Here is a 17,408-nt window from a genome sequence, read left to right as displayed (position 1 = left end):
TCAAGTCCTTCTCTGAAAAGACTCTGGAGTGAAGTGGATTCCTCAGCAAAGCAGAGGTCCACAATACCTGTCACAAGTTGTTTCAGACTGCTGCACTGGGGGTGAGATGGTTGGCACAGGATTGTAAACAGAAGGTTTAATTTCTAGCTTTGAACCCCTATTGCTTGGGCCAATATCAAACATGAGCCATGAATCCTGGCAGGGCTGCTGATTGTTTGAGCTCTGTCCTGTAATCCATTCTCTTGTTTACACCTTTCCTTAATTTCTCATCACACTGAATGCTTTTTCTGTAATAATCCCCAGCCTCAGATCCCCTGTTCTGTCATGTCCTCCACGCATACTCAGCACATCAGCAGCATGTCAGCTCTGTGGTTTACTTCCTCTATCAGCTTAGATCTTTCCTAGACCAATTTCTGCCCCTTGATCTGCTTTCATGAGTCTCCAGAGACCTTTTCTTAGCCAGATGTGAGACCCACATCCTCTTGGAGCTGACAGGCTCTTTCCACAGAGCTAGCACTGGCTTTCTGCAATGAACCTTGTCTGGTGAGAGCTTTTGGCTCATCCTTCTGGGTATAACTCTTGCAGGTCACCCATGAGGATCCGGTGAAACACCTCCTCTCCTGTCTTTCTTTTTATCCACATTAGCTTTGTATAATCTCATTTGCAAGGAGAGATGTAACTATCTCTGTGCTGACGACCTCATAAATCTGCCTCCTTCCCCCAGGCCTCTTTCTGTTCAGACTAAAATGTTATTTCAGTCTCTTAACAAAGCCATTCAGCAGGAGAGCTTTTTTCCACTCTCAGGGTCTTCCCTTGCTGTTTCTTTTACAGCCCTCCCATTCTGCCTGCCCTCAATAGGGACATGTCTGTGATTTGAATCTCTCTAGGTCTTCACATCCAGGATAGACTAAAATGTTGTGAAGTGTTTCAGTTATTATCTCTAGGATAAGCTCTTCCCCATCCTTCCATGTAGCTATGACTCTCACCTGAACAGCAATTTTCCCAATGTGGGTTCTGCACCATGTGTTCCTACAGCCTTCAAACATTTCTTCCAAATGTTCATTTGTTTGCCCTGAATGATGAACATACCTCTCTTTCTTTGAATTGCTGCATCTATTTGCTTTCAAGGCCTTTTGCTATCTCTCTGCACTCCATTTGTCATCTCTGGGTGCCACCCAGCATTGATACATTGCCTCTGAAGTTCACATGATTAGAACTCTGTTTGTCCTTACACTGCATTTTAAAATGCACCTTTGTGTGGTCTCCTTTCCATTTAGCAGAAATTCCTGTCCAGGCTCATTATTCTCCATAAACTCATCTATCTCAGAATCATGGAATCATAGAATGGGTTGGGTTGGAAGGGACCCGTTCCAATGTCCACCATCCTCATGGTGCAGAACTTATTCTTAACATCCAATCTAAATCTCCTCTTCTCCAATTTCAAACCCTTGCCACTCATCCTAACCCTGCAGACCTTTGTAAACAGTCCCTCTGTAGCCTTCCTGTAGCCCCCTTCAGGTACTGGAAGGTTCCTATTAGGTCTCCTCTGAGCCTTCTCTTCTCCAGGATGAACACCCCCCAGCTCCCTCAGCCTGTCTTTGTAGCAGAGGTGCTTGGATCAGGTCCAAAATGCTTAAAGTGAACCAAGAAAACTCTTCTGAGGCACTTTGACTAAATAAATACACAGCTAAGTTTCTACACTATTGGTCTGATACTCAGCCAGGGCAGGCATCCAGTCCCTGATAATCTATACTGAGTAGAAAAATGTGGATGCTTCCCAAACTGTGGATACCAGACAGCACTTTGTGCCTATGCCTATTCATGCTCAGAAATCTGTAACTTTCCCTCTCACTTCAGAGGCTGAGGCACAGTAACATGGCTCTCAGGACCTGTGAGCTCTACCTCACTCCCAGGCTGACTTAGTTCTGTGGTAAATTTATTTGCTATGATGCTTGCAGAAAAGACTTGGCTGAATTTGGGCCTCTATCTGATCAGTAATGCCAGCGTCCTCTTTCCATCCCTGTCTATAGTCACAGAGTCTCTCATTTTGTACTGGGGCAGCACCTGCCTTGTTGTTTGAAGTTTGTCAAAAATAATGAGGTTTTGGTTCACAAGCACAGCTTTTGGTAGAAATGGTAAGAGAATTAGCAATGACTGATGGAGGAGAAGTGTTACACAGATGTGTGCTCCTGTGCAATGTACTTAGCAGCTCCACAGCTTAAGGCACTATTTTCAAAGCAAGGAACTACAAGTCTTTCATCTATATCTGTATCATCCATACCATCTACATCATCTACATCTATGTCTGCATCTATCTCTGTATCTAATCTATATCTATCTCTATATCTCTCCTCTTTCAAAGTAATCCATTGCAAAACGGATGGCAACCTGATCTAGTGGAGGATGCCCCTACTTACTGCAGAGGGGGTTGGACTGGATGCCCTTTGGAGGCCCCGTCCAACCCAGACCATTCTGTGACTCTATGATTCTATAAAAATGTGTCTGTTTTCTGAACTGCCTAATGACAAGTGGGAAAGCAGACTCCAAAAGGAAGCTATGACCCTATTCCAGATTGCAAAGTTACAGCTTCATGTTTAAAAAAAAAGGGAAGAAAAAGGAGAAATAAGCAAGTTATTAAAACATTTTTCAGGTCACCATGGGATCAATACAATGCAGTTGGTTTGTATGGATAGAGCATAAATACTGCTAGGAGGCCCACATCCCTTTCCCTTCATCTTCCAGCCTTTACTGGATGCTGTACTCACACCTGAAGAGTGTTACAGCCATGTGACAGTACCCTAGATGGCTTTCATCAGAATAAAGCTTATGATGGATGTGATGAATTGCTTCTTAGAGAGTAATCCTGCAAAGATAGATAGAAGAGGCTTCTTTTCTAATCTGATATGTTGGATTTGTGTAGCCCTTTGATCCGAGGAGACAGGACAGGAGGAAGATAATAGTTCTCACTGTCCCAGGTGTGGGGCAAGGAAACAAAGCCACCCTCTTTATAGAATAACCAAACAGCAGTGAGCTGCTGCTACAAGAAGCAAGTGGCAACTTAGGCAGCTTCATGAAAGAGGCAATCAAAAGAGAGGGTCTGTAACCATACTCAGTTTGGCACAGGAAGGACATTCTTCATGCTGCAAGGAAATCACAGAGCCTAACCAAAGTCCATTTGCAGAGTTACTCTGTGTTTTCTTACCTAAATCTGGCATAAGGAATTGTCTATGGCTTCCTGTGATAGCTACAGGGGAAGGAGAGCGAGGCCTTCAGCAGGGAATTCACTCCACCTGTGGGACATGTTTGGGGCTGAGTTTAAAGCACTTTTATACTTCCCTATGGGATGGGATAAATATAGATGCTAATCTAAATTAGATGTCTATTGTCGAAGTCAGTCAAAAACTAATTTTCCACTTACTGGGAAGCAGCTCATTTAGATTAAATTTTGATCACAAACTCAACAGATGCAGCTTCCTCCACTTGTCTCTTGCTCTGGTACTTGCTATGTTTAGTGCTTGATGCATGTTTCACATGCAGAGGATGCATGTCATGTTCATTTGGTTCCAGATACTGATGTGGCATCACTGCTGTGGGTTAGCTGCCTCCATTGGAGTCATCCTCTATGATCAGAGCAAGCATCTCCTCCTAACTGAAAACAAACCTCCTCCTCAGCAGAGGGCTGGTGACTAACCCATGCAGTCATTCAGTTTTGTAGTAGTGTGTCATGGACACTAGCCACAATTACCTCCCGCCTTCTAATTTTCTGGAAAACATACCTCAGCCAGTTAAAGTCGCTGAGATCTGCATGCCTCACAGGCATTGTCTTAACTACTTCATTTCCTTATTAAACAGCCATGAAAAGAACAATTGGATTTCTCTGAGAGCCCCAATAGTAAATTATGCTAATCAGACATGTAACTGAACTTGGAAAACCCAGCTCAGAACATCCCTGCTGGTATGAGTGCAGCTTTTAAGGCCACACTCAGCAATGATTTCAGCAGGTGCAATGCTTCCTTGCACAGAGAATAGCTACAAATGTTTATAACAGATGCTACCAACCACTGCCCTGCCTGTGCAGGAGAACTAACCCTTAGGCACACATGCTAAGCACATTCAGTGGAACTGTTGAGTAAGCTCTCACCTCTGCATGGTAGTTTGCAAGATGGTGATTTCAGTCTTCTTTCCAGTTTAAAGACAGACAGGTTCTCTTTGGTACAGGGTTGTATTTTCAGATTTTGTCAAAAATGTTAATAATCCACTACTGGAGAGTGTCAGACTTCCTGGTTTATAACCAGATGTCCTTTTACTCATATCTACAGTTCTTTTCTTTCATTTAACTAAGAACTTAATGTAACTACAGTACAGGAGGTTCCACCTCAACTTGAGGAGGAACTTCTTCACTGTGAGGGTCACAGAGCACTGGAATAGGCTGCCCAGGGAGGTTGTGGAGTCTTGCAAGACCCATCTGGATGTGTTCCTGTGTGCCCTGTGCTGGATTCTGTGGTCCTGCTCTGGCAGGGGGGTTGGACTGTAAGATCTCTGGAGGTCCCTTCCAACCCCTAACATCCTGTGAGCCTGCGACTGCTAATTGCTGAGGCCTAAAGAAGCCTATAACAGTAAAGGAGCAAATTGCCCTGCAAGAAGTAGAATCTTTCTATGATTTATTCAGGTCTATGTTTATTATTATCTCTGTAGGACTTACCTCTTGGGTTTAACCTTCTTGACAATAACAGCTTGAATCCATTTATAAACTAACTGAATGCACAGAGAGCAGGAAGATCAGCAAGGAACTCCTAGAGGTGTCACAACTGGCATTGTTTGATGTTTAGTGTGTGCAGAATAGCAATGTCTCCCACATGAAGAAATTATGTCAGTTTTGTGGCTCACTTTTCATCTTTAAGAAAAGTAGCAGTTTGCATTAGGGGATTAAAAACATGTTTCAGACAAAACCATAGTCAAATAAAATCTTTTTCTTGGACTTAAATTGAGTTTGGACCAGAATACTTCTGAACGCAAACCAGTTTGAAAACTTCAAAAGAAATGAAGCCTATTTGCTCATGTTATTGAGAACAAGAGCTAGGTTAAGTCACAGTCACTCTTATGTTCCAATCACCTGGCAAATTCCCAACTTCAGTGATGCAACAAGGAAGGTCTACCTTCACTCTTTGGAAGCCTTTAGTGATGGAAACCTGATTCCTGGAAACAACCTCTGTAAATGTTTGTCTGCAAATGATTTTCAGAGTGGAGCAGCAAATTAAGCCATCAGCTATTTTCCATGGTCTGTTTTCAAGTGAGAAGTTACACTTCAGAGTACATACTGAAATGATGAATAATCAGTTACCTTCCAAATGGAAAGTCTCAAATTCCAGGATCACCAGTGACTGTGGCCCCTGGTCTATGATATAGCTGCAGTTCAGGTTGTTGTCATACTGGCTGGGGTAGTTAGGAGACATAATTCGGCCTGCAGGGCTGCTGGCATTCACTCCACATCCTGCAAACATAAACCAGTAAGGGATGGCTGCAATCCAGCTGATGACAGCATTCCCATTCTGCAGAGAGAGACCAGTCCTGTACACAGGGACCTCACCATCTCACCTTCAGGCCAGTCACATCCTGGGCTGCATTCAAAGCAGCATCCAAAGCAGCTCAAGAGAGGGGATCCTGCCCCTCTGCTCTGCTGAGACCTCACCTGGAGTACTGCATCCAGCTGTGGAGCCCTCAACACAGGAAGGACATGGACCTGATGGAGCAGGTCCAGAGGAGACCATGAAAATGATCAGGGGGTTGGCACAGCTCTGCTATGAGGACAGGCTGAGGGAGCTGGGGGTGTGCAGCCTGCAGAAGTATCCAGGGAGATCTCAGAGCAGCCTGCCAGTACCTGAAGGGGCCTACAAGAAGGCTGCAGAGGGACTGTTTGCAAAGACCTGCAGGGACAGGACCAGGGGCAATGGCTTCAAACTAGAGCAGAGCAGATGGAGATTGGATGTGAGGAACAAGTTCTGCACCAGGAGGGTGCTGGAACACTGGAACAGGTTGCCCAGGGAGGTGGTTGAGGCTCCATCCCTGGAAGTGAGGCTCAACAAGGCTGTGGGCAACCTGATCTAGTGGAGGATGTCCCTGCTGAGTGCAGAGGGGTTGGACTGGATGAGCTTTGGAGGTTCCTTCCAACCCAACCCACTCTATGATTCTAGCTGTCCTGATGGGAAAAGCAGGGCTTACACGTAGACAGAGCAGTGGGTTTGGGAAACACAGGGCTGCCTGCAGCCTCACATAGTGTCTTGGACAAGACCAGGCCATAGTCCCTCAACCCACAGCTCTGCTCTTTCTATGTGTTTGGAACATGAGCATTTCAGAATGCCTTTGTACAGACAAATGAAGCTGAGCTGGATGGGAGTTATTGGAGCACATCAGTAGCTTAGCCTGGTTTGAAAATGGCCAGGTTAGCCCAAAGGGCACTGTTCATGCCTGACAGCAGGAGAAGGCCACCTGCTGGAGGGCCATCCCTGGGCTGCCTGGCTATACACAGGGGCAGTTAAGGTTTAGCACCCAGAACTGTTCATTTGCATGAAGCTCCTTCTGATCCTAATGGCTTGCATGGCTTTAGGGTTTCTCTTTATTTTAAGATACAGTCTTAAAAAGTCCAGAGAAATGCTGGTATCAGATTAGGAACAGGAATATGAAGCCTGTGATTGTCTCCACGAAGAGGCTGCCAGTTGTTACTGACAAGATTAGTGCAGACATGATAAAAACAAAAGCAGTTTTGGTTCAGAATTCTGCATCTTCACCAGTGTCTTCCTCTAAGCACCTATTTTCTCACTGTTTTAATCTGATTCCAGGGAAGGAAAAGCAATTTCCTTCGGCAGCATCCTCCTAGAAAAATACAAAGCTGATGGCTGAAAGGTGTGACCATCACAGAGCACATGCCATGGTTAAAGGAATGGAGAGGCCCACCCAAGAAATGCTACTCGAGCTACATGAAATGCACAAACAACAAAGCAGAGCAGTGAGGAGTCACTTTTGGGAGCAGTACAGGTGAATGGCATGGGCCACACTTATACAATGGAAATCACCAGTTCAGCATCTGCCTTGAACAGAACACAGACAAAAATCCCAGAGGAGGAGCAGATTCTTTTCCTTTTTAAGAAGATGATAGCTTTAGCTTACAAGCAGTTTAACTACAGAGGAACAAACTCTTAAGAGATAAAGTCTGTTCAGTTCCCCTGGCAAGTGCAAAGGTGGAGCAGGCAGCAGCTTCATTGCATTCAGTAAGGAACCTCTTGGAGTCAGGCTGGGCAGACTCCAATACCTTGTTGGAGTGAGCTCCACACAGATCCAACTAATCCAAAAGGAACAGCCATCTGGCTTTAATGCTACTTACTGCTGATGAAGGATGCTGAGAAGCCTGTCCCAGGAGCATCCTGAGACTGAAATACTGTAGTTATCACATTGCTTGGAGCAACAACAGGGCCAGGAGCTGAATTTCCACATCCTGTGGTCAGCAAAGCTGCTGCTACTTCATCGTTTCCTCTCCATACCTGACAAGCCCAGAATGAAAACAGTTTAGTGCCTTCAAAGCCTATGTAGTTTGTGGGAATCCAGCAGGAATTGCATATGCAATTGTTCCTTCCACAGACCTAGGGTAGCACTGATCTCATACTGAACCTTAGAGATCTGAATCACTCTCTGTTCACTCTACAGTCAGCGGAGACAAAAAGGCTTCTACTAGGAGTGAAGCACAGTGAATAACTTAGGCTGCCAGGGGCCTCTGACGAGCATTTGGATATGATTTGCTCAGACCTCTGCTGGTAGCAGAGCCAATATAGATCAGGTCCAGGAAAGAAGAACATTTTATGCACATCATTACCTCCCTCCATTTTGTCTCTGCTAACTTATCTCCATGCAGTGCATGAAAATGGATGTCTGTGTACACAATGAATTATTAAAGGCAACTTTCAGGTTATCAATAACTTGAAAAGCCCCCAAAGCTGTACTGCTGAGGTCACATGGAAGATCTGGATCCTTAATACCTAGCCTTGCTAACAAAAAAGCTGTTCTCATTTTTTTGTTGCATTCACTTGTTTGGTGACAAGTATCAAGTAATGCAGAGAGTTAACAAAATCACATAATGCACAGAAAATATCATAAAGAATAATAAATACAATAAAGAATAACAAAGAAAAACACACTTTAAAAATAAATTAATTACTTCAGCTGCAGCAATAGCCAATTTGAGCTCAATCAAACCATGCATCCAGGAAGCAGGTTTAGGGAGGTATTTAAGTGAAATCCTCTTCAGGCAATTACTTAAACACAGTATCACAGAATGACAGAATTGTTTTGGTTGGAAGAGACCTTCAAGATCATCAAGTTTAACCTTCAACCTAATGTCATGGTAGGGCCATGACATGGCACAGCACAAACCCAGACAGGCCTTGGGATGTCTAGACAGGGCAATGTGGGAAAAGGAACAAAGGGGACAGGACTCTGCCTGTCTGGTAAACAAGTTGTTTACCTGGGTGAGAGCACATAAGCTGACCACTGCTCCCCCAGATACAAGGTCTTTGTTTCTGCCTTTTATGGCTATAGCCTGGCAGAAGGCCTTCCCATTGGGCAGCTACAGGTTAGCTTCAGTGCCCCGTTGGACCAACTGACCTCTGGCCAGATGTATATAGAGGTTGATTGGGTAGTCACCTTTGCCTTGCTTCAGGCCTTGCTCAAACTTTGCTTTGTCTTGCTTTAAGCCTTGCTTTGCCTTGCTTTAAGCCTTGCTTTGCCCTGCTTTAGGCCTTGCTTTGCCCTGCTTTAAGCCTTGCTTTCAAGCCTACTTGGACCTGTCTTGTAGAAACTGCCTCGAGTTGCCCTGCCCTGCCTCGAGTGCCTGGTCCTGAGCCTGGGATAATGCCATGAGCCATACCCAGCAAGCCGGAGAAGCCAGGAGCCTAGAAGCCAGATCCCCCTGGCCTGCTTCCCCTTGCCACCAGCCTGGTGCCGTGCCTCAGTTTCCCCAGGAGCCAAGCCAGCGCCCGTCGTGCAGAGCGTCGTTCCCTGCCCGCTGTCCCCTGCAGCCAGCCCAGCCTGGGCCCAGGCAGTGACCTCTCCTTGCCGTCAATCTGCCGTGCCAGTGCCCTACGAGAGCACCCCAGAGCTAACACAGCAGCAGCAGCAGCATCCCCCATGGGGGTGAAACCAGCTGTGAGTAATCAATTCATTGTCTTTTGGGTTTAAAGGTTCTTATCGAGCCTCCCCCTGCTGTAACTGAGGGCTCTCTGCTCTCGGGGACCATCTCTTTCCAAGTTATTGCCTCCTGGTTTGCATAGAACAGTTTGTATTTGCCCTAAGACTGCATATTCCCATTGGAAATAGACACCCCAACCATACACCCATCCTATTTCATTAATAAAGGGGTACTAATATTTTCATTAATACCCATTTGCCATATTGTTTATTACTGTTGTAAGGGTAATTAATAATTCCCCTTTGCGACACCTAACACCACCATGGCCATGAAACTATGTCCCAAACATGGCTCATAGCTCAAGCACTGAATTTAAGTGATAAAATAAAAGATGGACATAATTTTTTTCTGCTTCTGAGTTAAATCTGAGATTATTAAAATAATCTCCTGAATCAGAGTGTTTATCACCAGGAATGTGAAACATCTGCTCTAAGAAAAAACATTTACTCTAATAATGAATGTATTACTTCATTGATGCGTTTGAACAGCTTTTTAACTGAGTATGTTAAATACTATTTGGTTCTTAAAATGCTCTCTTTGCAAGAAGCCTTAGTGGAGCTACAACCATCGCAAGCAATTGTTACTGCTCTCAGCAGCCATTCTGGAAAGGGTTAGCTGAGGGTTGGGCTGTAAGTGCAGCCATATGAATCACCTCATTCATCTGACCAGGTGTGAGGCAAGGGATGCTCAGAGGATTAATAGAAAGAGTTTATGGCCTGGCCAAGATTCTGCAAAGTCATTATTGATCTTGGATTCTGTTTTTTTGGCTGCTCAGCTTGGAATGAATGGAAGAATCTTACACCTGTTCCACACTTTTACATACCCAGACAGCTTCATAGCTCTCAGACTGGACATTCAGAAATGGAAGTGAGCAACACCAAAAATTTCAGATTTTTCTCTAGGAGAAAAATCTCCATTCTGCAGAGTTTTGACCATGTCCTTCAAGACAGTTTATAAACTGTCCGTGGAAGTATTTAAAATAAGACTGGATGAGGCACTTGGTGACCTGGTTTAGTTGATTAGATGGTGTTGGGTGATAGTTGGACTAGATGATCTTGAAGGTCCTTTCCAGCCTGGTTAATTCTGTGATTCTGTGTGATTCTGTGATTTGAAATTAAAGCAATTTTGACATCAAGACTTTCAAATGAGTACAATTTATTGTACCACAGTACATCAATTACAATTCTGTAGTTCTATGTGGCCACAGTAGTGTTAAGTTGATCATAGAATCACAGAATGATCTGGATTGGAAGGGACCTCCAAAGCTCATCCAGTCCAACCCCTCTGCACTCAGCAGGGACATCCTCCACTAGATCAGGTTGCCCACAGCCCTCTCCATCCTCACCTGCAGGGATGGGGCATCAACCACCTCCCTGGGCAACCTGTTCCAGTGTTTCACCACCCTCCTGGTGCAGAACTTGTTCCTCATATCCAATCTCAATCTGCTCTGCTCTAGTTTGAAGCCATTGCCCCTGGTCCTGTCCCTGCAGGCCTTTGCAAACAGTCCCACTGCAGCCCTCTGGTAGCCCCCTTCAGGTACTGGAAGGTTGCTATTGGTGTCCCTGGAGCATTCCTGTAGGATCCCTTCAGATACTGGAAGGCAGATAGAGGGTCTCCCTGGAGCCTTGTCTTCTCCAGGCTGAACACCACCAGCTGATGGTTGGACTTTGTGGTAGTTTTAGACATTTTACTGCTTTCTGCTCAAGATCTGTGAAAAATTTTAAAGGCATAGTCTAAAACTACCACAGACTTGATGATCTTAGAGGTCTTTTCCAACCAAAACAATTCTGTGATTCTATGATAATTAATCAGTGGAGGAGGCTCTGAAGCTACAAACCTCATAGCACTATTTTCCACAGCCTCAACAAGGAGTGCAGCTGTAATGTGTAAGTTGGTAAGTGGAGATCAGACGTACAGCTGCTCAAGCTTTCCTACATGCTGTCAGATTATGTTTGCCCTTTATTTCTAGTGGGAGTTGTACTACTGTGGAGAAAATGAGCACAAAACCACTGAACAAATGCCAAATGCTTGGAAAAAAAAAGACACAGAAAAATTCAAAGCATGTCCTCTTGCTGTGCAAACAAGTGGCTGTTGACAATCTTTGAGGGATAAGAATGTTCTCTTTGTTTGGGGAGGCTAAAAGAGAAGGAGTAGTGCAACTCAGAGAGTCCCTGCACTCATAAAGAGGCTTTACAGGGTCACACTCCTGGACTTTCACTCACTGCAGTACTTGAAGATGGCAGTTCTCAAGAGCTGATAGAATTGGAAAGTATACACAAGCCAGTTCCCAAGGCATGCAGGGAACTGACTGTTGATACAGGGACTCCAATTTGTATCCCTGAATGTTGAGCCTTGCCAGTCCCAGCCATGGCAACTCTAAAACAGGATTCTGGAATCATGACTTCTTAAAGCACTGCTGATCTAATCTAAACAATCATTTTACCTTCACATAGCTGCTCTGGCAGCTTCCATTGCTGTCTGGAATCTGGAAGTTGCTGTGGAAGTTCATCTCCAAGTGTTTGCTTTCGTGTGTAATGATGGTCCAGGTGCATCTGGTGTTGATGGGAAAGTTTTGAGGCCAGTGAGGAGACTTGATCACACCGTTATCTGAGTGAAGGATTCCACCACATCCTGGGAAAAACAGCAACAAGGGGGAGAAATCTTCACACAGTTCCTGTTGGTGCCAGCTTTGAATGGCTGCTTGCTTCTGTGGCTGCAGGAGAGAGGAAAGCCCTGGCACCCATTCAAACTTCATGTACCCTCTTAATCAAGTGTCCTTCTCCCATTCCAGCAGCAGGGAGGTAGTTACACTCTAGAAGAGGTCCCTCATTGTACTTCCCCTCCTCTTCCTCACAAACTCCTCCTTGCCAGTTCATCCTGTTTGCTCTGGCCCATCTATCCACTCCTGATGACTGAAGTCAAAATCATGGAATCATTTTGATTGGAAAGCCCTCTGTGATCATCCAGTCCAACCACTGACCTAAGACCACCATGGCCACTAAGCCAAGTCCCCAGATGCTGTGGCCACATGTTTCTGGAACACCTGCAGGGATGGGGACTCCACCACCCCCTGGGCAGCCTGTGCCAGTGCCTCACCACTCTTCCAGTGAAGAAATCGTTCCTCCTGTCCAACCTAAACCTTCCCTGGTGCAATTTGAGGCCATTTCTTCTGGTTCTATCACCCGAACTTCAACAGAAGAGACCAACTACCCCTCACTGCAACCCCCTTTCAGGGAGTTGTAGAGAGCTATGAGGTCTCCCCTCAGACTCCTCTTCTCCAAGGTCAGAAATACATTAATGAGGAGCTTCTCCTGAGACCCTACAGGGTCCTTACCATACCCACAGCATGCTTAGCATGATTGACAGCCACTCAGAAAGGCACCCTATAGAAAAGACTCCATCTGCTGCTGAATCCTCTTTTTTTGTCACTCTGCAGCATGTGAATTGTGCAGTTCCACACAGGAATCTAATCAAGCTGCATCCATTTGCCCAGGGCAAAATGGTGACTTCTCCCCCAGCCCAGGCAGCTCTATGGACCTTGGTGGGATTATGGAGAGGGCTAATAAACCTCATTAAAACTTGCTAATGGATTAATTCCCATGGGGGAGTAGCTGGTCCTGGCTCTGTGGCAGCTCATGTTCTTATACATCATCAATTCAGTTAATCTGAAACATGCCAAGAGTAATTTACTGGGGTTGTGGGTACATTGCTAGCAACCCATTGTTATTTCAGAGATGACACAATAAAAGGATGAATAAAGAGCAGGGGGGGAAAAAGCTTTATAACATTCTACTGTTCTCCTCTTCATTAAAAGAGAGACATTACACTGAAAAGGAAGATTCTGGTTTTCATAATTCTGTTAGAAATGGCAACTGTGCTTAGAAGGATACAGTGCCAGACTTTGCTCAGGTGTAAACCCCAGAGATACTTGGTGGACAAATGAGAAGAAAGCTGAGGAAAGGAAACCAGGTATATAACAAAGGAGATCACAGAAAGAATGCTGACCATGTCCAATGCATGTTCAAGCTAACATCACTGAAAAGTGCTCTGCCTTGCACACCAGAGCCCAGCAACAGCAGAGAACAGTGATGAAACCCTGCTGGAGTGCCAGGGTTGACCATGCAAGCACAGGCTGTTGGCACGTTTAAGACACTCCTGCAGCTGACTGTGAGTCCTGCTAGACCGTTAACTGATGGGCAGGTGATCAGCCTCAGGCAGAGGAGTATAGCTGGAGGTGCCACTGGGGAATGCACCATCAGCTCCCTGCTGAGGCACTGAACTCTGCCCTGCCACTGGCCAGCACATCCACATTTGCTTTTAGTCACCTCCTGAAGAGCAGTGTGCAAGTGGGGAGTGACCTTTGGTTGTTGTTGTGTTTTTAATCCACAGAGATGATCATTTCAACAGAGGAAAAGCAGATTTTAAAGGTATCCCAATCCCACCCTCCATGTACCATCTTTAGAGGCGTACCAACAGCTCCACTGCAGTGGAAGAGCTTGAAGCTGTTGTCCTGCTCTTTGAGTTCTGCCTGCCTCTCTGGTTTGAAACTGGCCTATTTCTGGTTTTAAGAGTTTAAACCAAATCAAACTGTGAAGCAATTGTTATGCAAGGAAAGAAATATCCCCTAGTCACTGACAATAGATACCACATCTGGGAGGGCAGTGGGCATGGTATCGATTAACAGACATCAGGAAAATGCTAGTGAGAGGCTTTTAAAAAAGCAGCTCAAATTTGATTTCATTGTGTAAGATCAGAGAGCAATGGTTTAATACTTGACTTTCTTAGTGCTGGATTATCTCAGATCTGCTGAAGTTGTTTGCTGTGTGTTTCTTTTGTTCTGCAATGCAAACTTAATTAACGAGGAGGAATTCTGTTTCATTTTGTAGTTGAAAAGTCCTGTACAGGCATGACAGACTGCTGTGTTAGGCCTGCCAAAAGTGGTCTTTTGTCTCTTACCTAGAGATTCTGCTGTCCATGTGGCATAAAAACCACCTCCTTGAACTGAGTGATCAGAGTTAAAGATGATGAGCAGCTTGCTGGAACCAGAGCGAATAATGCCAGGGGATGTGTTTCCACAGTACTTTCCTATGACAGGAGAGCCAGGAGAGCCACCATTCAGGATAGTAACAGAGTCCCACTTGCAAAGAGAGTGATTTTCAACCTGGAAGGCTGTAAAGGTAAGCTGCAACACACAAAAGTGGCAGTCAGGAGCTAGCAACAGCCACCCCCGCGAAGGAGTTGGAACCATTTTATCCCTGTCCTGTATGCATCCTTGCAACCCCCTCTTCACCTTGGTGTTTTCCTGAAAGTATTGCTAGGAGCCTTGCCACTGTGAGGAACAACAATCACTTAGCATGAAGAGGAATGCACAGGTTGAAAACTGGCATTACTGGGACTTAAACACACATAGGAACCCAAATACCTGCTTCAAACCAGCCTGGAGCTATGTTGAAGCATTTCCCTCCTCTCAAGGCTTCTTGTCATGAAATCTGACATCCAAAGAAGCATAAGCAGCTAGGTAAGCAGGAAGCCTTGCTTCTTTTGTTCATCATCATTTCAAATCAGAACACTTAATAGCTGCTAAAGCAACCCTGTTTGTCACTAAACAGCTGCATGACTGCTTCCTGTGGGCCTGGGTGCATCCTGTAAATAGCCTGGGCTGAGCCGGCAGCTCCTGCCCCTCTCTCCCTCCCACACCGATGCCATTTGTCCTTAGAGAGATGTGGATTTCCAGTTGAAAGAGTTAGACTGCTGATCCATGGACTCCTGGAGTAGTCAATGTTGAAATATTAATGTACACTAATGAGTGCCTGGCCCTCTTCCATTAGGTGGACTTTTAGCTAGTTCCAGGATTGGGATCTTTGGAGAAAAGTTTAGCAAAACCCAACAAATCAAACCAGCCAAAACAAACAAACAAACAAACAAAAAAACTCCAAAATCAATCAAACAAACAAACAAAAAAGTGCAAACCAAAACAAACCCCCCAAAAAACCAAAACCCCACCACCAACCCCCCTCCAACCAAACAAATAAACCCCCAACCCCCACCCAAACCATATGACTTCTCCCTCTAACTTCTGTGCCTATTCATTTCCAATGAACTCTCTCTGAGGCAAAGACTAAATGCAAATTTAACTCAAATGATTTGAGTTTGGAACTTTAACAGCAACTGAAGCTGGCAGCTTGTGCTGGAAAAAGTTAGTCTGCTTTCACTGAGGAGGGTACTGCTTTGTACTTTTAAAATAGGAATTGACTTCATTCTGATTAAAATTAGTTCTACTTAATGCAAATGTTGTGTCCTACCAAACTATTCCTGTGCTTCCTGCAATGGTCACAACATCATGCAGCAGGATAATTAGGGCTGTGTCTCTGCATTTCTCAGAACCACCTTTGCAGCTGTTAGTCAGGAGAACACGATAGGGAAATCAGGGACAGACATTCCATTGAAATCTGCAATGTGCTTTTGTAAAATTGCTTTGCAGATGTTTTTCTGGCCTGGACCTCAGATCAGACCTGCTGGATCACAAAGATGATCCAGGGGCTGGAATGCCTCTGCTGTGAGGAAAGGCTGAGAGAGCTGGGTGTGTTCAGCCTGGAGAAGAGAAGGCTCCAGAAGCTGCCTTCCAATAGCTGAAAAAATCCCCTACAGGGATTTTTTACAAGAGTAGAGGGACTTTTTACAAGAGTGTCCACCCATAGGACAAGGGGAAATGGATTGAAATTGAAGTAGAATAGGTTTAAATTGGATCTTAGGAAGAAATTCATCACTACAAGGGTGGCAAGACTCTGGAAGGGGTTGTCCAGAGAGGTTGTGGATGTCCCCTCCCTGGAGATGTTCAAGGCCAGGTTGGATGGGGCCTTGAGTAACCTGGGCTGGTTGAGAGGTGTCCCTGCCCATGGCAGGAAGGTTGGAGTAGATGAGCTCTAAGGTCTATTCCAGCCTAAGCTGTTCTATGATTCTATGATTCTGCAATCAGCCAAGTAACTCAGAGACTGAAGCTCAGCACTGCTTGGTTGTAAAGATGCTTAAATTGGTGTCTCAGCGGCTTGGCTCATATAAGTAGCACCTAGGGCATCCTTGCCAGCTATTGGGAAGCAAGAGTGGCATCTCATTGATGTCGTTTGTATCAGCCCTCATATTATGTTCCAGACACCAAAGTAACTTTCTAGTGGCTTGTAACTGTTCTGCAGAGATAAAAAATCTTCACCCTCACCTTTTTTCTCATGGTGGTGAGAATATCCATGCACATCTAATCATAGAATCATAGAATGGGTTGGGTTGGAAGGGACCTTGGAGATCATCCAGTTCCAACCCCCTGACATGGGCAAGGACACCTCCCACCAGCCCAGGTTGCTCAAGGCCTCATGCAGCCTGGCTTTGAACACCCCCCAGAGCATCCACAACCTCCCTGGACAACCTGTTGAGTGTCTCCCCACCCTCACTGTCAAGAATTTCTTCCTAATGTCACAACAGAGATCATAAAAGCTGCCTTAGAAAACCAACCCCAGGAGGATTGAGGCTTGTTTTGGGTGCAGAGAGGACATAACAGTATCAGCTGGAGACTGGTTGATGATAATAACGTGAGGTATCATAGTTCCCTAAACACAGAGAGTCATTGTTTTCAGGAGAAGTTAGTGCTATGTTCTGAGGTCAAGTCAGACAGAAATCCTTCTGCTTTTCAAAGAGCACCATCAGTTTGGCGGTGTAACCTTCATTTCCCTCTCTTCCTTAGGGAAGGCTCATGAAGGATATTTCACTCCCTATTTCTGATTTTCCAAATTGTCTCAAACTTGCTCCTCAAGAGTCAGAAGGTGCTTCTGGTAGTGCCTGCTGTGCACACAATCATAGCACTGTGTTACTCACAGTGATGGTTTCACCTTCGGGGGCTTCCAACAACCAGGAGCAGTGATTCAGATTGTTGTACGGCTCTGGGTAGTTAGGACTTGAGATGGCTCCACCTTCTCCTGACTGTATACCACCACAGGCTGGAGAAAAGAAGCAACATTTTCAGCACTGAGCACTATCAAGAGGGGGGAAGATTATTCAGCTTGTAATAGTCCTAGACTATAAGTTAGACTGACACAGGAACAACTTCCCTGGGGAAAGGTGAGGCCTAACATCTTTCAGCAGTGAGTAAAGAGATGCAATGACCTTGAAAGTTTGCATTTACTCT

The 17,408-nt window shown here is 45.1% G+C and overlaps 1 protein-coding gene across 1 annotated transcript in view; it reads right to left on the bottom strand.

Moving 5' to 3' along the window:
• CUBN (cubilin) overlaps nucleotides 1-17,408 on the bottom strand; it is a 162,792-nt gene that overhangs the window by 30,254 nt on the left and 115,130 nt on the right. The window contains exons 52-56 of the mRNA XM_054390004.1: nucleotides 17,099-17,220; nucleotides 14,192-14,417; nucleotides 11,679-11,866; nucleotides 7,379-7,535; nucleotides 5,342-5,491 (exon numbers count right to left, since the gene is read on the bottom strand). Coding sequence (XP_054245979.1) covers nucleotides 5,342-5,491; nucleotides 7,379-7,535; nucleotides 11,679-11,866; nucleotides 14,192-14,417; nucleotides 17,099-17,220 — 843 coding nt within the window. The remainder of the gene's footprint in view (nucleotides 1-5,341; nucleotides 5,492-7,378; nucleotides 7,536-11,678; nucleotides 11,867-14,191; nucleotides 14,418-17,098; nucleotides 17,221-17,408) is intronic.

This window comes from Indicator indicator, chromosome 20 (genome assembly GCF_027791375.1).
Source record: "Indicator indicator isolate 239-I01 chromosome 20, UM_Iind_1.1, whole genome shotgun sequence".
Classification (NCBI taxonomy): domain Eukaryota; kingdom Metazoa; phylum Chordata; class Aves; order Piciformes; family Indicatoridae; genus Indicator; species Indicator indicator.
Note: the sequence above shows the minus strand (reverse complement) of the source record. Positions and strands in the feature narration are given on the sequence as shown.